The following is a 23,363-nucleotide window of genomic DNA, read 5'->3' on the forward strand; positions in this document are numbered from 1 at the left end:
TCCATGGGTTTGTCTACTGAATTTTGGAAAAGATTTAAATTTTAGATTAGAAATAAGAAATGCACCTATTGGCCCTAAAGCCTGGCTGCAGTGCTCTTACAATTAGTAGCATTAAGGCTACTTCATGCTTGGCTTGAAGAAAGAATGCAGAGAACTTCAGTTATCCATTGTGCAGATCTCAAGAATGAGGCATTCCCTAGAATGGCTGTTCTTCTGTGGCTGGACATATGGCTGGAAATACATCTTTATAGTATACACTCATAATAGGCTTTAAACCCATGTTCAAGCTGACAGTCTTTTGTTAAAATAATCATATTTCTTAACCTTTCTATCTAAAAGGTGAGTTATTTACCTAGATACTCATCTACGTAGTTATAAAAGATAATGCACAGAAGTCTGTTCATGATTACCTGGAGATACCATGTGTGAGAACAGAACTTAGTAATTTTTACATAAAATCTGCATATTTGCATAAAATTATTTTAAACACAGCTTGGTGTATCAAAAATAATTAAACATTTGGGGTATGGAACTTATACTGTGAAGTTAATTGGCAAGTACATTGGCAGAATCACCAATTTCACTCTGCTTGTATTTTTAAAAAATTCACACAACAGAACTCAGTTTGTACTAGGTTCACCTACTGTAGTACGACAAACTGTGAAAGACCTTAGTTTTTCCCATTTCCCTAATTATTTCCAAAGGTTTAAATTACATTATTTCGTTGCTCCCCAAATATACATCCTTGGCAACACTGCAGTCTAAAAATCCCATATCATACACTTTCCTATCATTAGCAAAAACACAATTAGGTGAGTTCATACAAGAGAGAATTGTAACACTATGGAGAAGATTTCTAACTTCAATTCTCCTCTAAGCCTCCATTTCAAGAAGTGCCATAGGAAACTGAGGTTGCTCTTCTAAATTTTTTAAATATCTCCGTCTTTTTCAGAAGAGAAAAAAAAATGCTGTCAAACTAATACATTATCTACATATCAGGAATCAAACAGTGGGGCTCCACCTATAGCATTTAGACAAAAGACTGTCATAAGATTGATGTTACCTCAGAAGACAACTCATTATTTTGTATACACATTTCCAAAGAATTCTTTCCTGAAACTGTTCTATTATCATTCAAAGTTTTCAGAATTACCCCCACTGTCATGTTCCAAGCAGATAAAAAACAGCGCAACAAATCTATAGATTATGAGATCATACATGACTTTGTTTCTTCTGCAACATACAGAGACAACCTAAAAGATCACCACCAATGAGACAAGAAAACGCTGTAACTAGCAATTACACTCATGAATTTTCAAAACAATGTGACTGCTATTTTTTCTTAAATCACACTGTGACTAAACACTTCCAACAGTCCACATCACAGCCTTGCCAATCTCATGATTTGTTGTTTTGGTTTTTTTAAGGTCTCTTTTTTAAAGTTGAAAGACCTGTCTGAAAACAAAACTATTGGATGCTTAAATGGTAGTTTTAAACACAGTAAGGAATATATTAGTATCTCATATTATAGCCTGAGGTTGGAAACATACCAGCAGTTGTCTCCTGTATGAATCTGGTTACACAAAATGTCCAACTACACCCCTTGCAATGCAAGGAAAGCTTTACTTTACAAGAACAGCAACACTGCCTAGTCTTTGCCATCAGCAGGGAGAGGGTCTTTCGTGTATGAAATACAAGATACAATATCTGGGGGATTCAAAGTCTCAAGGAGACTGGCTAATGACCATCAGGAATTTCAGATTCAATGCTGAACTTGGGTTAGGAAGGAAACATGCAGATTTTTTCCTTTCACTTTCTTTATCCAAGTCTTTTATTAGGCTTGTAACACGCATGTTCATTTCAGAAATATTTTAAATCTTGTACAAAAGTGGTTTGGGGTGATTTTTTAATAACTGGACAGTATTAAAACATTTCTTACACAAGGCTGTGAGCCAATTTTATAAACCAGAGTACCTGGAAAACTTAAGCAGCAGTTTTTATTTCCCAGTATGTTCTCCAGCTCATTTCAAACAATCTCAGTTTTCCACAGATGAAACAAGAACTGTTCTCTCACAACTAAGTAACTTTCTTGTAGTGAGACAAGAGGCTCTAAAGCACAAAACAGGATGCCCATGAACTCTGCAAATCTTCACACCTTGTCACTCTCATTCAGTTGTTGTATATTCAGTAGTTACTGCTAAAATCATCTATGGGTCTACTTGTTCATTTAAACAGAATAAAGAAGCTGTTCTGTAAGTAATGCTGTCTTGCTGTCTTCCTTGAGAAGACATTTATTTACTGAAACAAGTCTCAATTGAACAGTCTCCTTTGATAAGCTAAATATTCATTCAAACCTGAAATTATTTACAAAGCAGTTTCAGTAATTCATACCAAGTTTTCAATAAAGTATGGCCATTAGGAATGGCCATCAAGTTTATTAAATAAGAAATATTTTACATAAGCAGTGCTTAATGTCTTCCACAGCAAGTTGTACTAGGACTCATGCTGCTTGACCTATTCATAAGTGATCTGAAAACAGGAATTAACAGGAACAAAAATCTACTATTGATATTCACTAATTGAGAGGAGAAAACAGAAGGGCAGACTGATAGGACTTACAGAAGGATTTATGAGACAAACTGCTTGAACAGTAAAACAGAAGATGGAAATCTACATACCGTGTTACATACAAGGGGAAAAAAGAATTCTGACTTTCAATACAAAAAAGGAAAAGCAAACCAATGCCAATAAAGGCATAATCTTAGCATTACAATAAGCAATAGCATGATTGCTACTCTGTGATTGCTGCTAAACTTTGAGGTAATAGAAGGTCAGAAATTATTAAGTAGAGCACAAAAAGCTTCCTGAAGTAACTGTAAAATACAATATGCATTTTTATCTTGAATTTTGCAGGTAGTACACTTCATGTGCATACTGTTCCCCTAAAAAATGGATACAGGACTGAAACACTGCCCAGACAAGTTGTCAAGGATGCCAAGTGGCATCTGTACAAGGCATTATCAAGTAATCCAAAGACTCTTCCTTTTAGAAGAGAGGTAATTGAAGATTTACTGTGAAGGCAACAAATAACGACTTAAGTCCATAATGTCAGGAGTAGCCTCAAGCTGTGTAAGGAACAAGGTAGGGTTTATCCAGTGAAGGTAAAAATTACCATGTTCAATTCAGATAAAAGAATGTGGTATCGGACAGAGTTGAAGAAATCCTGACATCTCGGGGCTGTGCATGCAAGTCTATGTTTGTTCATAGTGAGAGTGCAAGTGTTCATGGAAGGCAGATCTACCAAGGATTTAGGGGTTACTAATACAGAGACAACAACTCTGCCCAGGAAGGCTAAGCAGAATTCTTGAGCTCTTGTTATCCAGGGTCAGCAATTTAAAAATATTTATTCCTTTTAGCTGCAGTTTAGTATCTTACTAAATCACTGATAAAGCCAGAAAACAGTTCATTATATTGGACCATTTTCATTAACAATAACCTTTGTGCAGAAATATTTCCAGGTGAAATATTCACCATAAAACCAATTCATCAAATGGCTACTTGGTGCATGTCACAAAAGAAAAGGAGACAATACCAAGACTGGACAGTATTTTAACTGTAGGTCTCACTTTTAATACATGTTTGCATTGAAATACACATATATTTATTCAGCACCTGAGAGAAAAAGTCCTTCCAAAAGTATGTAAACATATGTATAGCCTAAAAATCTCAAGCTGAACTAATTTTTCCAAATATAAAATGGAGTGAACCATTCTTCTACAAAATAGTGCTCTTCAGGTGCACATCGTGGTACATTAGCACTCGTCTGTCAATGATAAATAAGGTAATTGTTCACACTCACCTAAATATGGAATTGTTGGAACCATTTTTAAGCTTCTGATGTACTCTCGTGTCCTTTTGTAATTATCTTCCTTAGACAGTAAATAGTCTAACTTCTCAAAGGTGGTCTTGTCTTTCCGATTCAAAAGCTACAGAGAAAAAGGAGAAAATACATAAAATTTTCAAAGACAAATCCACACAAAACTAGGAATCAATAACTTGTTGAATTTCACAGAGTAAAGGAAAGCATAGTCTCATTAAGATTAAATTTTCCATCACCATCCAAAGCAACACAATGTTTGAAAATGTGCTACCTGTCATGGGACACTACCTGTTAGAAAAAAATTACCTACAATTTACTGTAGATCTTAAGCTATTAAAAAACATTATCATTATTTCTGACTAATTTGTCAGTAATAACCTCAGCAATATTAAATTTTTAGAGAAAAAGTGTGTTCTAATACAGTCACCAACATTCTCATAATTTAGCAAAGTTGCTAAAAATCCTCTGAATTTAGAAGTACAAACAGCAATGGAAAATGCTCTAAATAAATGCAAATTGTGCCATTTCAACAGTACCTTATTAGGTGTATGACAAAACTTTTCAGAAAAAAGTATATGGAAAGTAAATAATTGTGATATTAAATCCGTGTTTTCTATTTATTAGACTTATTACAGAAAACTAGAAAAACAAATATGATTGTGAATAACAAAATGCATGATACTGCAAAAATCCTAGTCACAGGGGGCTGAAAAGTAAACATAAAATACACAACTGTAGCTATAAGAATGCATTTCCTGTTTCAGCTGGCTTAAGAAATCCCAGCAATATTTTTAAGATGGTTTTAAAAGCCAATTGAGTTGGAGTGAGTGGAGAATTATGGCACTGTACACTGTCTTCTTGCATTGTATCCTTTCTGACAACAGACAGCTGCTCCACAGCACATTCCTTCACATATCTTTTCCTCTGGAAAATTCCATTTCCTGTACTACTTAGCTTTTAAGTCTAGCTGTTAATAAAAAAAATAACATAAAAAGAATAAAAATATATTACATCAGAACAATATTGCTGTTTTCTTTTTAGCAGCACTGAGAATTGCTTGAGGTACTGCCACTGCAATGTATTGTATTTTTGAACTACTGTGCCTACAAAGAGCCTGGCACCTCTTTAGGTCTAAGTCAAATTACTCACATACTTCATTTCATACATAAGCAATTTTCCCTATTTATTTCCAGCTTCAACAAGCTGCTTAAAATATCAGGTACTTACTTTTTTATTAGACCATAACCTTATTCTGAGCAATTAAAAAATAACTGCAAGCATTTTAAAAGCTTGAAAAACTTATCTAAGACTTAAGTATAGCCATCTTTATAAGTGCTGAACAGTCAATGTGATCCATGGTGTGTAGAATACTTAATTGATCAGAATTACCGAAACCTTTTTCTAGTTAAATATTACATACAGTAGAAATAACCTATAACTGCATATTCCTCTTTAAAGAAATATTTAAATTTACTCTAAGTTTTGCTAAGAAATTCTGCCTTCCAGAGACAGAGTTTCTGAAAATAGAATTATCAATGTTTTTCATTTCTAAAATAAATAAAAACTGAAATGCATCAGATAATAATCACAAAATTAATACTGGTATATTTGTAACATGCCTTTTTTCTTCCTTTTAGGTAATGTATTAAATGACACACTATGTTTTGGATAAGGGGACACTGATACATGTTCTGTACAAGGGTATTCTAAGATTACTTATCAACAGAAGCCTTCTTGAGCATATAACCAGTGGCTTCTAGAACACACAGGAAAACAGGAAATTTACAGGAAAATAGATGCAGCTGTTCTTCTGCTTTTCACAGAACATTTAACAGACCACTACCTCTGCTACCACAGTACCACAAAAACAAGAACATAAAAGCATCCTCTTCCAGAGTTTACAAAATGACAAATTTCCAAAGAACCTCAGAATTCAAACAAAACAGAAGGGACAAGGGTCAAGGCAACACTTACAGCCCAAGTTTTGGTCAGCCTGAAGATCGGTGCACTTTGCAGTGCTGACACCACAGACATAAGAGAATGAAGATTATTCAGTTCCAGAAGCTTCTGTAAAAAGGGAATAATAGCTTTTAGCACATTGGAAAGGGAAGTAGGCTTGGTTAATATCAAAGTTGCATTAATAAACCACGATTTTTTCATTAATAAAATACAAAGTTTCCATCTAACTACAGACAAAGTATTATCCAATGCTGTCATGTGCAAGATTCTTAAGACCACTTTAAAAGTCGCCAATTTTACAAGTATACCCACCAATATAAGAGGCATTTCAGTTTTGAAAATCCAAACAGCACTGGATTTCAGTTTGTTTACTAAGGCTGTTCCTTCAGGAACATAAAATAGGAAAAAGTATTTGATGCATTGTTCTTGAAAATTCATGTAATTTTGGAAATTAAAGATTTAATCAAGCAGAAACATTACACAAAGATGTTGACAACCCTCTCAGAAGTAACAACACATCGTTTGCCTTTGTAATCTGTTTTATATGAAAAAATTTACCTCACTTCAATGTACTTTAAATTTACTCTGTGTGTTGACAATTACTCAAAATACAATGATCTCAGGCAGATAATACTTTGGAATAAAGCTGTCAAGATGATAATGCTTGCTACAACAAACATAAAAATGTAAAATAGAAAAATGAGAATTGCTGCCATGTAGCTTCATTGTAATGCTTAAATAGAGGCTGGATTCATCCTTGAGTGATCCATTTACTCACTGCTCAGAAGCATTTAAGGAAGATCTGGCCTTTATGGTGGGAAAAGCAGGAAAAGTAAAAAGGCAAGAGAAGGAAAGAGGGCAGTGTTCCCCCTTGTTCAGGCTAAAAAAAACCCCAAACGCCACTGTGGTAGTGCACATTCCTGGGCGTTCCTTAATTTTTGTGTAAGCCCTCCCTGCAGCTGTGACGTGTTTTTCCCTTCCCCTCCCTGTCCCTGAAATATTATCCAATTGGTTGGTGTTATATGTCTCCCCACCCCTCTCCCAAGGTTTGAAAATGCCCGGGAGATGTTTCCTCTTTCTCTTTTTCCTCCCGGATCAGAGCCTGAATAAATATCTGACGTTATCCCGGAGGGAAAAGCAGCCCTTTGGTCTTTTATCTTGGTTGTGAAGAACCCCCCCGCCCTCCCCTCGACACAGCTAGCCAGGGTTACTTCGGGAGGGACAAAAGGGGGCTTACTTCAGGTGGTGCCCAACGTGCGGCACCACAACTTTTATTTCTAAGAACAACCAAGGACTTACAAAGTCGAACACTCTCCTATTACTTGGAGTATTTTTTTGTGCCAGTAACTTACACAGATAAATTTTCTTCCGTAAGTACAAAACTACTAAGTAAATTGATTGGAAATATGCACAGCACAAAAACTGTTTTGTACTACATGGAAAATATTATTTTAATTATCTACACACACACAATTTCACACATACAAAATTGGCACTCGGGACTTAGATCCAAGTGCTGTGTCACTCAGGGTCATATAAAACAGAATGACCACAGCTTGTAAATATTTTAAATATTTTAAATTTTGTTTGTTTATTTTAAAGTGAAGAGTAAAATGCAGTGCTCAAACTCATTAAAATAACTGATCTGTAACAGCAGTGCTTTATACCAGCAATTACTGGTATATATACTGGTGTATATATATATATAGATATATATATACTGGTATTCCTAGCAGGAATACCAAACAAGTCTCACAATAACTATTTTAGACGCAAGAAATTTCTTTTCATAAAAATTAAATTTGAAAATGGAGGGAGAAAAAAACCAGAACAATTTACAACCACATTTGATGTTGCCAACACACAACCGGTCACCAACAACCCAAACCACTTTTAAACTTGGTAGGCAGAGGTACAAGATGAGTCACACTGAACTGGGTAATTTCATCTAACCAAGTGGAAAAGAACAGTTCTCATACTTTTATCTTACTCACGTGGTACAACATAACAGATGTGCTGAAACAACTGTAACTCTCTGCAATCCAACAAGGGCTCACAGGAGTAGTGCACAAACAAACAAGAAGAAATCATGGTTTTGAATTATAGTGTAAGAAATTTGCACTTACTTTTGCTATTTTCACAAAGTGGCTCAGTATTTCTGCCCTTATTTTTAAGGTCTGTGCTGTTAGTATTTCTCGTACAACCCAAAAACTGACCTGTAAACACATGCAACTTTAATTTATTACAAAAAAAAAGGGCTTTATTAGTCAATTAGATTAAATATTTGCAAACTCTCACAATGCTCCAGGAAGAAAACAGGGTAAGGAAACAAAAGACTTCTGATCCCATGAACTCTCATCTGTAATCACTGCAATTGCTCTGAAACATTACCACCATAAGAGATAGAGAAGACAGCACCAAGATAACTGAATGGGCAAGTGAAACCCAGAAAAAAAGGCAACAAAATTGCTAATGTTGCACAACAGCAAAACAAATTAGGAACTAATAATCAGGAACAAATGGTCTAGAGGAATAACATGAAAATGTGGACAAAACAATTGGAAACAGGGGCTATCATTTAAAAATCTTAAACCTCGTTTGGAAAAGTAGGTTTTAATTCACATGAGCAGTTCTGTTTATACTCAAAGACAACTGTCAAACAGTACCTGATCATGACAGTAATCAAATTATATACCTGGTTAAACCTCCTAGTAAAGGCAACAATATTTGGCGCGAGGGTGTGTTTTTCCTTCTTATTCCATCCACAGCTGGCTAGTTCCTAGGAAATACATTTAAAAATTGCCTTAAAAACCAGAAATGAGTTCCCTTTAACACTAGTTCTAAGTCAGCCTTCTGTTTTTAGAACCACAAGTCTTAGTTTCAATCAAAATGTTGTTCAACTTTCCAAACATACACTACTAATTTTAGACACCTTCACATAAAAAGGTAGAGTCAGCCAAAGAGAATTCTGCATCTGAAAAGCACTTTGTAATGCTGATAAATGCAACATACTCTAGACATCTGTACATGCCTGTGTGAGCAGCAGGAAAAGTACTTCCAGTTCCAAACATACTTTGAATCCCCCTCTCCAGCACTTAAAACTTCTGTAAATAAAAATGCGAATTTGCTTATGTCAGGACATAGGCTCTCCACATGAACAGTCCATGTCTTATGATATTAGAAATCATATGTTTACATGTAAAAAAAAGTCTCAGACACTCTACTAAGGACAGCAAAATTTACCTTTGTCAGAAAAGTGGAAGAGGTCAGTAACCTAAGGATATTAAGCAGTTGCAAGAGGACTAGTGAGTAACAATGGAAAATCCTGTGTATGGCAAAAAGGTTTAAAATTCAGACGAAATAGGAAGGTTGATAAAAGTGAGTGATCCAAAATGCCCCCACCAACTTTTTTAATACTGCTTCAATATACCGTGTTTTAGAGTTACACTTCATCTCTTTTTTTTTTCATTTGGTATGGAAAGATGCTGGCAGTTTCCTCAATGCACACAGTCACAGGAAACTTTCCCATCAAGTGTGAAAAACCGTGAAATTTGTGGAGATTGAAATTTCAGGACTTGGAAAAAAATCTAAATAAAGTTACATAGAAATCTATAACTTAAGCATAATTATTTCTGCTGGAGAACAAAGAATTGTTAACTAGACATCCTCTTTCTAAATTCTGCAAAATAAAATGCAGATGTGATTTTCAGTACTAGCTGTTGGAGAGCAGGAAAAAGCTTCAGCAAATACCATGCTTAAAGGATGTTTGTGTGTTTGAGATAAGACTTAGCAACCAAAACTCTAAAATCTTAGGTATTTCCATCCATGCATAAGGCCACGTTAAAAGATTAACCTTAAATTTCAACCAGAATATGTGAACTTTCTTAGTCTAATAACTTACCTAATAGCAAGGAGCAGGTTCATGACAAATACACAGACTATTTATTGCCTGAAAACCTAGTCCTACAGTTGGCAAAATTTCAGTATAGAAAAAGTAGTTTATTTTTGGCAAACAAACGATATTGATGATTCCAATAAAATGAAAATCAGAAAGCACGATTCACAGCTAATAGTTCATGGTAACTGCTACATATTCAACGACCTATATTCTAGCAAAAGCTGAAAATAAAATAGTTTTCCTTCTAATCACTCCTAAGTGAGTTACATCTATTTGCCAGAACAGCCCTTCAGGAAATTTCATTTCCAAAAGGCAAAATAAAGCAATGACAAAGGAAAAGAAAAAGAGCAAGTCAACTGCTTTGGGGTATTTTTTGCTGTAAAATTCTATGGAGTAGGTTTCATAGCAACTAAAGTAAATGCAAAATTTGCTTTAAAAATGAACATCTATAATTTTGTATTTTATTTTTTAGTTCGTTCATCTCCTCAGAGTACAACACTACCTCTGCTTTTGGCAAAGGTAGTTAGAATAAAAACCCCCTCCATTTAGTTCTGATATTTGTCTAAATAAAATTTCCTCATGGAAAAGCAGCTGTATATCAATTTGTACATAGCGAAAGTTTTTTGTTAGCAGATTTTTCTATGGGTATTGCTAATTTCTTATTGCGTTATTTGTTTGCCATTTTTTTCCCCACAGGAAAAAAAAGTCTCCCCAGTTGCCTGGAGCACACACATAATTTTGGAAGCATGAAAGTGTTTTCAGCTATAAAATTGTCCTGGTGTTCTTGGGGAGAAAAAAAAAAATATCTGACAGGAAGGACAGAAAACAGATAGCATAGGAAGGAAATAAAAAATTTGTCCTGCTCAAAATACAAGTGTGCTAACCTCTCTGAACCATTATAATAAATGACGACTTGTTTTGTTAGTGAGCAAATTAGGTGGCTAGAGCTTCTACTAAAAACCTTCTAAACTTGACTGCCCCTACTGATGTCAGAAATGCAGTTCTGCTGACATTATGGGGGAGCAGGAGCTGCCCTTTATATAACCATGATATTCCAGCCTTAGGACAAGAAGACAAGCCACAATGGACACAAGCACATGTTCTTATAGTAAAACACCTGAAGCAGGAATTACATGATTCTTGTACCTTTTGCAGTAAATAAATCCATCATATTTTTACACAAATTTGTTACATTCTGATAACTATTTTTATTCTTCATTTCTCAGGTTCTTATTACTGATTTTCAAATGTCTATGTTACCTTTGACTGCTTTTCCTCATCAGGCCTCAAGTTCCCTTCTGTGTCTTTCTTAAAGGTTAAAATCTTAAAAGACAGTAATACACTAACTTTTAAGGGTTTGGGATGATTTATTCCCAGCATTTATTATTTTGAATATTAAAAACGATCACACAAATTAAAAATCTTATCAAGCAGCTGATGCAACCTAAAAATGAGATTATGGCCAGAGGCATTAGTCAAACTCTGAAATCAGGGATGAATTGAAAAACAGCAGCAGAAAGGAGAACAGAGAACTTTTACACTTGATAAATTTATCCTGAAGAAACACTCCACCACTCAAAACAAGACAAGAAGACTTCAGAAAAACGCAGTCATCTCCTTTGGCAACAGATGAAAAACCAAGGTAACTCATGCTGGATTACAGATTCACAATGCTAACAGAGAATATGACTAGAAAAACATTAGTGTTCTGCAAGGTGAGCATTCTTGAACAAAATTTGAACCATCACATTTCCTCAGGCACTGAATTCCAAAAATGTAAGCAGATGGTTTAAGAAAACCTACCTCAGGTTGTATAGCTTTAAATACTGGCATATCCATCAATGTTATCTGGCTCTGCAATGAAGATAGAATTTTATATCATGTAATATCAAGAGCTGATAGTGATGTATTTCCATGTGTCCTTTAGTAACTACAAACCATACACATATTCCTCACTGACCAGAACTAACCTATGCTAGGATCTCCTAAAAGACTTAAAAAAATTCAAATTACTTTATACAGTAAAACAAATATGCTGTGTCAGGTCAGGACTAAATGACTAAATCCCAAGACAGACTTATTTCATTGAAGTTGATAAAGGTAGAAATTTGTTTTAAATAAACTTCCAGTGTTCCTGAAAAGACTTGGTTTTTTTTAAGAGAAAAAATTACATGTATTTTTTAGTACTCTACTAGCCCTGAATATTATACAAGTTTAAATGCAAAAATAACATTTGTACTTACAGCAAACTCCTCAGGAGTTACTTTCAACACATCAAATACGACTGCATCGTAGCTTTTATTGGCATAATCTGAACTTCGCCCTTCCAGAGAATCTGAGCTGCTACTACCCTACAAAGAAAAAATAGTAGGCTTATCTGCAGAATGATGAATTTCATCTACAAATCAGGAAATAAATATGTGCAAAAATACTACGCAATGACAAGAAAATGTATGAACTTCAAGAAGTTTGACACCAAATTATCGAATTTAGTTTTGCACTGTTCACTCATGCTTGCAACTTCCTTCTGCAAAAACTACAATGACATAAAATTTTAGCTGTATGACATTTTCAGCTTTAGCAAGCCATTTCAAAAATCATAGACTAAACTAAAGAACTGTCACACAAAAGGAAATGTGTTGAGATTTTGAAGGTTCATTTTCCATAGGATTTTTAAAATTAAACGCACAAAGAAAAGAGTAGGTAGATCCAAGTCAAGATGCTCTAATCACAACATTATAACAATGGGAAAATTGACACATTCTGAAGTTTAATCTGCACACTACTGGTTAGGAGAACCTGACATTTGTACAGGTGAAACCTAAGAAGGGAATACAGGGGAATTAGTAGAAACACAGAATTATGTTGTATCAGGAAAGTGCTAAGTCAGTGCTCTAAATGAGAAGCACTGCCTCAGTATCTACTGAGGGTAGTGAGTAAAGGATCAAGATTAATAGTCTTGTTAGACTTCCAAAAGATTTTTGATGTTGTTCCTCACTCCAAAGACATTAAGCCCAAGCACAGGGGCTTGCAATGTCCTTACAATGATAAATAATTAGTTACAAGGCAGTTGTTACAAGCACTGAAAATATATGAATGTGAAGAGAATTATGTATAGATAAGTGATGTTTATTATATATTCAACAATCTGGTAAATCCTGTAGAATTATTAAAAACTATGGATCTTCATTTATTTAATGTGCTAAAACAAAAAAACTGGCAATGAAAGACTGAAATGGGTTGTCACAAGATTTGATTAAGTCTGGAAAAGCAAAAATAAAAATATATAACAGATTATTAATATGCTCCTTTATAAATCCAGGTGCACAAGACTTTGGAATACATATGCAGTATTATTGTCCATCTTAAAGCTGAAAAAGAGTTTCTCCAATCCCACATTTAAAATGTGCACTTTACAGGACAAGTTTTACTGTTGCTGATTAGTAATATTTCATCATAATATTAGATGAAAGCAAAAAACTAGAAAAAGTACAGCAGCTAATTCCCAAGCAGTGCTCCATTGGCTGTCATGGAGCGACAAACAGCCATTAACTGTGCACAGCAGCTCAACACAGAATGAGGCAGCTTTTGGAAGTAGCACCAAAGAGCTGCCTGGTCTCCAAAGGACATAAACATTAAAATGAAGAAAATCTTAGAGCACTTTCTCACAAGCAGACCAGTAAATTAAAAAGAAGAAAAAAAAAAAAAAAAGTAAGAAAAAAAGTAAGAAAAAAAAGGAAAAAATGCAGCTGGATATTTCTGGGTTCTATTTCTGACTGACTCCATTTTGATTACATTGCTCTGAGCTCACTAATAATACATGCTCTAAGTTACAGAGTAACAGGTCAAAAATGTTATTTAAAACTAAACAAAGTGAGTAATCATCATCATCAACAACAATAAAAAAACACAGCTGTGAACACCAGAAGCCATGGAGTGTTCTACAATTACTCTCTTGCCATGTTATTTCTTTGCCTTACAAATGGTGTGGTATTTTACCAGTAGTGGAAAGGACTTCTGTGAAAGCTGAAACAAGCCAAAATTTCCATTTTGATACAGAAGCTAATAAAACCCAAGGAACTGTACCTCTGGAGTGGCGGAGGTGACCATCACATTGGCCATGAGGTCATTCCTTTTATACATGCTCTCCACAAGATGCAGGAAGTTTCAGCTCAGCCAGCACTGGCTGAAAACAGAAATTCCTGCAAAACAAATTATTTGTGGAATAAATAAAATTTATAAAAAAACTGAAACACACAGAGAAAATAACCCAGCAATACAAGAGATTTAATCTTTCTTTCTCAGAGCAAAGAACTTAGGAGATAGATGCTCTTTTCCAGGTACCAACTCTGAAGGAGTACAACTGAATATTGCTAAAGCCATGCCAAGTCCTTACCCCTAACCTCCACTCAACTCAAGAAATGCAGGGGGAAAAAAAGTGTATTATTTGCCATTTATGTTGAATTAGGTTTTATATAAAGTCCCTCCTAGGCAGGACAAAGTCTCAGAAACCACAGACTACCACAAACTGCTTACAGAACTAGCAGGTCAGCTGAAGGTCTGATTCTCTTTAACTGAGGAAACAGCATGGTTGTGTCATCATTCCCCACAGCACACATGCATGAGCCCATGGCAGGCACTGCCACTGATTCCTATGCATGGACTCTTCCAGCAAAATCTGTAGTTGCTCACATGTGCAGCAAGGGATATTGCCACATCTCCCCCTGCATCCTCACATTCTCTCCCACAACACTGATCACACCAATAGAAAAATTCTGAAAAAGCAAACAGCTAAGAATAAAAATAATCTCTTATATTACTCCCTTTTGAATGATGAGGTCTTCACTTCTCATTCCTATAAAGACAATTCTTCCCAGGATCTCCCATGAAACAAGTCACTAATATTGCTTCAAATAATGCCAAAATCTTCTCTGCTAAACAAGACAAGATTCAATTTCTTTTCTTCTGATAAAGTTAACTCATTTTGAGCATTAACAGGCTGCTAAATATTTCTAGGTCTGGAGTTGCTCTTCTTAATAGTTCTTACAATCCTCAAGTGGAAAGTAATTCCACTTATAATCTACTTACTGTAGATGTAATTTCTTTAACATGTGGCATTTACATTAAGGCCACAAAAATATTCTTGTGTCCTCCATCCCTGCCTTTCTGAATAGGTTCTCCAGGGCATGAGGAATCAATAATGCTGTGAAAGGGAAAGAAAAATCCTGTATGTGAACTTGTACCATGCTCAAGTTCAGTTTTACACCAAGTTTTAATGTTCATTATATCAAAGTGAGACAAAAATGCTTTAATACCTAAACCCAAAAGCACTAGTATACTTTTGCCTTTCAACATTCAGCACATACATAAATCTTGCAAGGCTAGAAACTTCATTCTAGACAGGATCAAAATAGATTCCTCTTGCCTTAACCCTCCCCCCCAAAATGTTCCAAATATAACACAAGCATTAAAAATGCACTGCTTCTTCTATATGCAAAGATTTCTCCAAGATTCACATCTGTGAAAAAGTACTTCTCTACACACCCACTTGTTTTGCTACCTTCATGACAGTCATAGAAATCAATTATCCTTTTAAGTCAAGTCCACTTGATCATTTGAAGTGTTTCCTCACCTGCAGAAAGCACCACTGCACACAAAGTAACACAGGAGCTAATATTAAGCCGACAGTATGAAGAGGCTGTCAGACAACATAAAGAAAGATACTGAAACAATATTCCCCTTGCATATTTCACAACAACAAGATTAAAAATTCTGAAATTCTAAAACTTATCAAAGGCCCAAAATATTGGCAATAAAAGGCAAAAAGTCACTAAAATGACATAAATTGACAGACTAGCCTCTTTTCACAGCTTTTCATTCATACAATTTCTTTCAACTTTCTCAGGTTAATCATTAAAATGATGCATTACACAAACAATACTAAAAGTCAAAACTAAGAAAACACCTTCTATGTTTGCACGGAAGGTTCACAGGCACACTGCAGTAGATTTCCTTCATAGGCTGCCAGAAGCAAAGTGGATAAATCAGGATGCAAACATACATATCATCAGAGATTGTCTGTTCTTCTTTGCCAATTTGATAAACCCATTTAGATTTGTAGCGCTCTCTGAAGCAAAACTGAAGACAGTGCAAAAACAACTAGAAAAAAACCACAAAAATACCATCATCAAAACCAAGCACAGAAGTAAACCTTAGAGCCATTATTTTAGCAGCATTTGTAAAATCTTGTTATCTATGCCACAGAAGCAACATTCTCCGAAAGAAAAATGCCAATTTTATACTGCTGTTAGTAACATGCATGTAATGCAGTCGAAGTGCCCTTAAGTTCAGTCTCAGTACTAGTTACCCAATTCACAAGAAACTCAGAGACTCTTAAACACAGAAAACCACTTCTGGCAAACAAAGTCCCTGTGCTCTAATTTCTAAATGCTAGCAGAGCAATCTAAGGAAGTCACTGACTGTTCACATTGCTTTCAGCAAATAAAAAAATAACCATGTCAGCAACCACTGATGACCGTTGTTCTTATTGATTTTACCATTGGAGGGAAAAATACTGAGTTTCTTACCAGCCCTAATTCAGCCATTCCAGACTCCATAAGTCAACTGGCTTCACTGATTTGGTTGAAAAACCATTTACTTAATATTTTCCTTAGCTGATTATGGTTTTCCTAATACCACTGAATCATGAACAGAGAGCTGCAACATGCTTTTAAGAAAATATACTTCAGCATTCTACCAAAAGATAACTGTTCTTTCTCAATTTAGCTGGACACCTGGTTCAGTGAAAACAAAGTGCACTAGGGCCCTACCTCAACACTGATAAACTTGGTTTGAACCAACAGAAGTAACCAGTAGGGATTTGGTTTATTTTAAAACAATAAATTTAGAACAGATTAGTTCCAGTTGGATGAGGCATACAATGATCATCTAGTCTCACTGCATGACCACTTCAGGGATGACCAGAAGTTAAAGCATGTTATTAAGTGCACTGTTCAAAGGCTCTTAAACACTGACAGGCATGAGGCACCAACCTCATCTCTAGGAAGCCTGTTCCAGTATTTGAGCACCCTCCCAGCTAAAGAAATGCATACTGATGTTCAGTTTGAACCTCCCCTGGTGCAGCTTTGAATCATTTCCATATGTGCTGTCCCTGGATTCCAGGCAGAAGAGATCACCATTTCCCTCTCCACATTCCCTCTCAGGAAGCTGCATAAAGCAATGAGGTTGCTGCTCAGATTCCTGTTTTCTAAACTAGATAATCACAAAGCCCTCAGCTGCTCCTCAGAGGATATGCCTCTCAGAATTTGGAATCAGACATCAGAATGGTTAACTGGCATTGATTAAGATAAGGGAATGAAGAATACCTAAAACAATCTTGCTTTTTACCTTCAGCAAGACCAACACTATACTACTACATCCCCAGGCAACATCCAGCCTAAAGACACATTTACAACACACCATACAGAGCTCATATTCAGTTCTGAATTGTTTTTCATCATTGCATTAATTTTCCTTTTCCTCATTCCTAAACTATTCTTCCAGATGTTCACCACTAGAACCTTTCTTTCCTTGAAGAACCAAGAACAAAGTCATACTCAGATGCTGCGGGCATAGAGTACAAACAAAAGTATGTTAGCACAGCTAACTAGTGGAAGAATGGGTTCTATTATGAAAACAGAATGAAATGGTAACAGGGTTATATTTTTGCCCCCTGCTTGCAATCAGTCACTGATGTGAAACTTGTATCACCATCTACATCATGTCCAAGTTCAGCTCTCTTAAGGGCAGGGTGGTGGCTGAGGAGAAGCCTCATTTTTTTCTTCTATTGGTAATAAAGACAAAAATGCAAATACCATCACAGTATCTAAATCAATACACTGCTTGTTCTCTGTATCCTAGATGTTTATATACCTTTTCCTGACCTCTCATTAGGTTTCTTTTAGGTCATTATCACAACTTATAATTAAAACAAACAAAAAAAAAGAAGCAAATGCAAAAGGATTTCAAAATCCTTTTGAGCTTGCACAATTTAGAAAATGTTTGTCATTGCAGACAAAGATTTTACAGAGTAAACCATCCTGAAAGGATTTGAAGAGAATTTCCTTACATCTTTCAAAGTAGCAGTTGCTGAGTGCTAGGTGGATACTTGCTAACCTAGAGAAACACAAACCTCAAAAGCACTGAGCAACACTGATGCAAGACCAATTACTTCTTGACAGCATCCATCCTGTCCTAAAAGTACAAACACAATGTATCTTCACTTGTGCCCCATCCAGTAAGTACCACCTCTCTCAAACCCCATTTCTCAACCCCTCACATATGATTCCTGGAAAGTGGAGGGAAAAAGGATCATATCTCCTAGAATAATTATAGAAATTACCCATGTGAACCCCACTTCCTTCAGAAAATAACTATCTGTATGCCACTCTGAGCCCTTTTATGACACACACTTCGTTTACAAACACAAATATGATACCAGACAGTTGAGCTGTGTCAATAGTCATACTGCTTTATATGAAAAATCTCTTAATTTCAAAAAGTCTTTTTCAAGTAATTAAACATCAGACCTTGGTGGACATTTTGCACAACATGAGAAATTCTAGAGTATTTGAAAACCTGGATTTAAATAATATTTGCCAACTAACAGTTTATTAAGAACAAAGCAATTAGGCTACAGATGATTAGTCACAGAAATGCGATGGCTTTTTACAGATCTTCCAAAGTAAGCGCTTGTGTATTTTCAGTATCCATTCAGAAGTCCCTAATATATTTCACTGTGCTTTAGGCAACAGTACCACCTATAGATAAAATACACTATGAACAATTTCATATGAACAGTTTCATGCACATCCTTTTCTGAGAAACTTCTTACTATAGTTAATGATGAATAACAAAAAATGTAACAGAAATAACATGGGGATGTGGATTAATTCAGCTGACCATAAACTGAAATCACTCAAGCAAATAACTATTCCTCAATAACATGCATTGTCCCTGAGTAAACAGGTTGAAAAAAACTGAATCTTGACAGTCTTCCAATAGCTGCCAATAGATCAAGTCTAATTCAGGAAAAAGCACATTCAAAGTTGACTTCCCTTTCTAAAATTTTCTCAACTCTCCTGCTTCCACCCCTCCAGTGCATGTACTCAAATGAGTTTGACTGTGAGTAGAGAAACAGCTGCTGTGATGAGTTTAAGAAACAACTTCAGAATCCAAGTCCTAAACTCTTGGGTTTTATGAATACACAACTGATTTGAATTATATCTAACAGTACATTAAAAACAACACCTAATGCGCAGGTCATGCATTTATGACATGTTTTACTTGACTACTCACATGTTACACTAGACTGTCATCAGTCCCTTTGCTGTCACTATGCTGCCCTACAACAATTAAAATTTCAGCTTTTCAAAGTAACTGTCATAGGACAACTTGGATACAAAGACATCTGTGGCATTCACTACACCAAAATAGTAAGCTCACATTCTACAAGTTGAATAAAAATACGGTTGTCTTATTTTTCAAAATTATAATCAATGCAATGTCTCCGTTTTCTACTTTAAGAGCTGTATGCAAAATATCCTAACAAAAGACTGTCAAAAATTATTTCAAATCTCACAGGATCCTCAGCTGCTAAAACCATGAATGAGTAGGAAGCTTACAATGCTGGCTTGAATGTCCCATGCTATTCTTCTAATTATGTCCCACATCTTTACTATATCCACTGATTACAGAGTTCACTCTAATGACCAATTATTTTATTTACAAATTTACTCTTAAGTGTTTTCTTGTCTCCATTCTTCTATCTGCACCATTACTTACTGCATCAGGGAGTAAAGTAATAGTATGATCAACATTATTTGTATAAGCCAAAGAAATACAATAAAGTGGCATTCTACTAAGTAAAGATAGTAGCAAGATCTCCATCTGGCTACCTAAACAAATTAAGACAAGAAATACAGTAAGGGTTTCTAATAATTAGAAACCATTTGAAGAACTTTGCATAGACTGGAATTTTATCCGTGTCTGGAAATCTTTACATCAAAGTTCCATATCAAGACAGAGTGGCAGTGCTCTCTCCAGCAGAAGTCCTCCTTCAAAAGTCATTACCCTTCAAACAAGTCTGCAAACTTGAATAACTTAGAAGATATATGTTTAGGGAAGTTATATTTTAAAAGAAGCTTCATGGAACAGTTACAGGAAAAGAAACATGTACCTTCAAATTACAGTAAAATACTACTACAACTCAAGTTTCCTAAACAGAAGAGAATTGACAGGCACTTCTGTGATCTCTGATTATCAAATATAAGTGAAAATATTAAATACCTGTGACTTCAAATACGATTGCATACTTACGGTGGAATAAGGCAGCTCTGCTCTCAACCCATTTTGCTGCACACCTCCATTAGTCTGTTGCTGGGTCTAGCTCTGGCTTTTCAGCAGTTTTATCTCTTGTTTAAAAGCATAACATTCCTGTAAACATCAGGAAACAGGATTACAGTGACATTTATTTTACAACTCAGTTCTTCTCAAACTGGGCACTCCTCATCTGAAACATGCACTCTAGTATTTTTATTCTTACCTCTCCCTCACAGCTTTCATTATTAGTTCCCCATTCTAGTTCCATTGGTATATGATAAATTCTCAAACTCAAAAGAACTACATATACATCACAGAGGGAAGAGCAATTTATTATAAATTTCATAGCTAAATATACTCTGAATTTGTGCTTGTAACTCCTCCTCACTGTCAATCAACACAAGGTCCAAGCCAACACATAATGTTTATTGGTTTCACTCACTTCTTTCAAGGTGCTTTATGAATTGTAAATGCTAGTCATCCTCACACCATTTTCTTCAAGGCTTAACTAAACAAAGCAAAACAGACACAAGCCATAGCTCTTCCACCAAACATGATCAGCAACAAACCCGAGAAAAGTACTGCTTAGGTAACTCATTTTGGTAACATTTATAGTAGGCATAGCCCTTCCCTTTTCTCCTCTTCTGCCTTATACCAACTTTTATAAAACATAATGTTTAATAAAATTATGCATCAAATGAGAAGAAAATAATCTCAAAGCTTGTTTTATATAGACTGACATGAAAACCCCATTAAAGTCCATGTTGTTTTGATAAAGGTAAAAAACACTGCAGATCAATTGGTGTTACAACTATACCTCTACTACAGTCTCTGTTTTCCTTTCATCATTAGGGAATCTCCACCTTAAAAAAGTCTGTCTTCTAGACTATAATTATATCTAATTCCAACTGGCATCAAAGCAAGCTATCTTTTGCTGGAAAAGCAGTGTTCTTTTGGCACATCCAAAACTCATGCAGTAGGCACTCCTTGAGCGAGCAAATAATCCTAGTTCATAGAAGAATCAAAATAAGTTAAACGTGTTAGCATCCACTTACACATTTCAATCAAATTACAGACATGATGCCTGTTGTCTGCCCTGCATTGTGTGCCACTTTAGTAAAGGGCAAACCTTGTAATTACTATGCACCTGAACTTCTAGATGTCTTCCCTTCACTAAAATAAGGTAATGAAACAGAAAAATTAATAACATAACTAGGTTTGAAAATGTTTTGTAGTTACTTTTCTTCAAACTGGTGCTACATCATGCAAGATGGGCAACATACAGAAAATGAACAAACAAGTGTGTGTAGTTCTGCCCTTTACAGCAGCTTCCTGTCCTTCACAAACATGAAGAATATCTACAAGGCATGGCATGAATGATCAACAAGAGAAAAAATATCTGTCAAAGTTGGACGTAAAAGAAAGATTGCAACATTCATAGATAAGATTTCTGAGGCAAGGAATATCCTTCTGTACTTCAGAGACACCAACACATTTCAATTTTTTCAATAATTAGCATGACAAGAACACATATGCCATATGCTCTATTGCTCTATTTTGTTGGGTTCAGACCAACAAACCACAGACAGAAAGCACGATGTACATCTCTAACCAAGAATTTCAATATCCATTCCTTCTCCATCCACTACCTGTCAAAGCCCCAGGCTGACATAAGCCTGCAGAAGCTAGACCAAAAGCTATCTGAAGTGATTTGAAAACAGACCGCAGTCAAGCCTCTTAACAAGACCCTCACGGTTTCATCCACATGATATGCAAATAGTTTTCAAATTTATTCCGAAAGACACAGGAGGACGTGGCCAACCCTAGGCGGTTTCCCTGTGCTCCCCCCACGCCCCATATCGGTACCAAGTCCGCTCCCGCTGTTCGCCCGCACTGGCGCCGCGCGGCACCGACCGCACGTGCCCGCCCCGCTCCAGCGCCCCGGGCCGACTCCGGAGCCCCCCGCGCGCGGGCAGGGCCGCGGCGACCGCCGGCCCCGCGCCGGAGCGACATCGCCCGGCGGGGATGGGCCCGGGGCCCTCTCCAAGAGAGGCCCGGGGATGGTCGGGCGCTCTCGAAGCGGGGGAGCGCCGCCAGCCCCTCCAGAGCCCGGCGCCCCCCCCCCGCTTCCCGCGCACCTGCCGCGCCCCGCGCAGGAGGCGCCCGGAGCCGCCACAGCGGGCGGCGCTGCGGCAGCGGCCCACGCTGTCCCCTCGCGGGGCCGGGAGCCGCCGGCCTCCGGCGAGTGGCGCCTCCGGAGGGTGGGCGCCCGTCCGGGCCCGTCGCCGCAGAGCTCCGCCCGCAACACACGCCCGGAGCGGGGAAGGCAGAAGGCGGAGGGACGAAGGGATGTGGCGGCCGGTCCCACCTTTTCTGCCGGGCACGCGGGGCTCGTCCGCGGCTCACCTGTTCGGGGCTCGATACCCCCAGCGAGCTCTCGGTGAGGGGAGGCGCCCTCAGCGCCGCCGAGGACGAGGCCCGGCCCGGCTGGGGACCGCGGGGCGGGGCCGGGGCGCGCGGACTGACGCGCGCGCCAGCCAACTGTCTCCCCGCACGGGAGCGCGCGCCAATGGGCGCGGGCGGGGCGGGAGCGCGCGAGCGCAGGTGCTGCTGCGCCGTCCTTGGCCGCGCCCGCCCGCCGCGCGCCCCCTGGCGGTCACAGCGCGGCTGCGCACGCGGGTCTGTGAGGGCGGCGGGGGCGCGGGGTCCGGGCAGAGCTTCCGAACAGCCCGAGCGCCCCTCCCGGCAGCAGCCCGGCCCCGAGCAGCGGCTCTGGCCGCTCCCGGACAAGAGTCAGTGAAGTGCCGTTCGCTCGCGTCCCCTCACCGCAGCACGGGCTATGGCTCTCCCTTCCCCGTGCACCGACAAACCTCTCGGAACCTCCAAGCTAAAGCCGGGATCACTTTCGGGTCCGGGTGATGATACTGCAGGGCACTGAGCGTTTGTGTTCTTCCAAGGCAATCAAACAGAGCTTTGTGGGCTTCTTGGTAATTGAGAGTGGTACTTGAAGCTACGAGGCAGAAGGATGGAGCTCCCTTTTCTGATTTACAACTTCTCTAAAAGCAACCTTCAGGCACAGTGTGTGTGTCTACACTGGAGGCATCACTACAGGAAAACATTGGCTCCGTGGACTCGTAGCTACATGCAATATTCCACCCAGCCCATCAGGCTGGCCTGCAGGTTCGCATATTAGAGAACAAAATTCTAGTGAGGGTATGCAGAGGAAGCTTTGAAATACTGCATGAT

General features: G+C 37.7%; 1 protein-coding gene across 10 annotated transcripts in view; it reads right to left on the reverse strand.

The window, feature by feature from the left end:
* The window catches only part of RALGPS1 (Ral GEF with PH domain and SH3 binding motif 1), an 81,138-nt gene extending 58,509 nt beyond the window's left edge, over positions 1–22,629 (reverse strand). For 5 of the 10 annotated variants that reach the window (XR_009279223.1, XR_009279224.1, XM_058853923.1 and 2 more), the window contains exons 1-11: positions 22,524–22,629; positions 20,115–20,231; positions 15,703–15,896; positions 14,826–14,940; positions 13,824–13,939; positions 11,981–12,088; positions 11,541–11,591; positions 8,535–8,618; positions 7,966–8,055; positions 5,855–5,947; positions 3,860–3,986 (exon numbers count right to left, since the gene is read on the reverse strand). Coding sequence is in view for 8 of the 10 variants with exons in the window: in XM_058853923.1 (XP_058709906.1) it covers positions 3,860–3,986; positions 5,855–5,947; positions 7,966–8,055; positions 8,535–8,618; positions 11,541–11,591; positions 11,981–12,088; positions 13,824–13,880 (610 nt within the window). In the remaining 2 variants the exon portion in view is untranslated. Of the gene's footprint in view, positions 1–3,859; positions 3,987–5,854; positions 5,948–7,965; positions 8,056–8,534; positions 8,619–11,540; positions 11,592–11,980; positions 12,089–13,823; positions 13,940–14,825; positions 14,941–15,702; positions 15,897–20,114; positions 20,232–22,255; positions 22,400–22,485 lie in introns of those variants that run through there. The other 5 variants (XM_058853926.1, XM_058853927.1, XM_058853928.1 and 2 more) reach the window with 5 other exon arrangements.
* Between the last annotated feature and the right edge of the window lie 734 nt (positions 22,630–23,363).

Source organism: Poecile atricapillus, chromosome 20 (genome assembly GCF_030490865.1).
Source record: "Poecile atricapillus isolate bPoeAtr1 chromosome 20, bPoeAtr1.hap1, whole genome shotgun sequence".
Classification (NCBI taxonomy): domain Eukaryota; kingdom Metazoa; phylum Chordata; class Aves; order Passeriformes; family Paridae; genus Poecile; species Poecile atricapillus.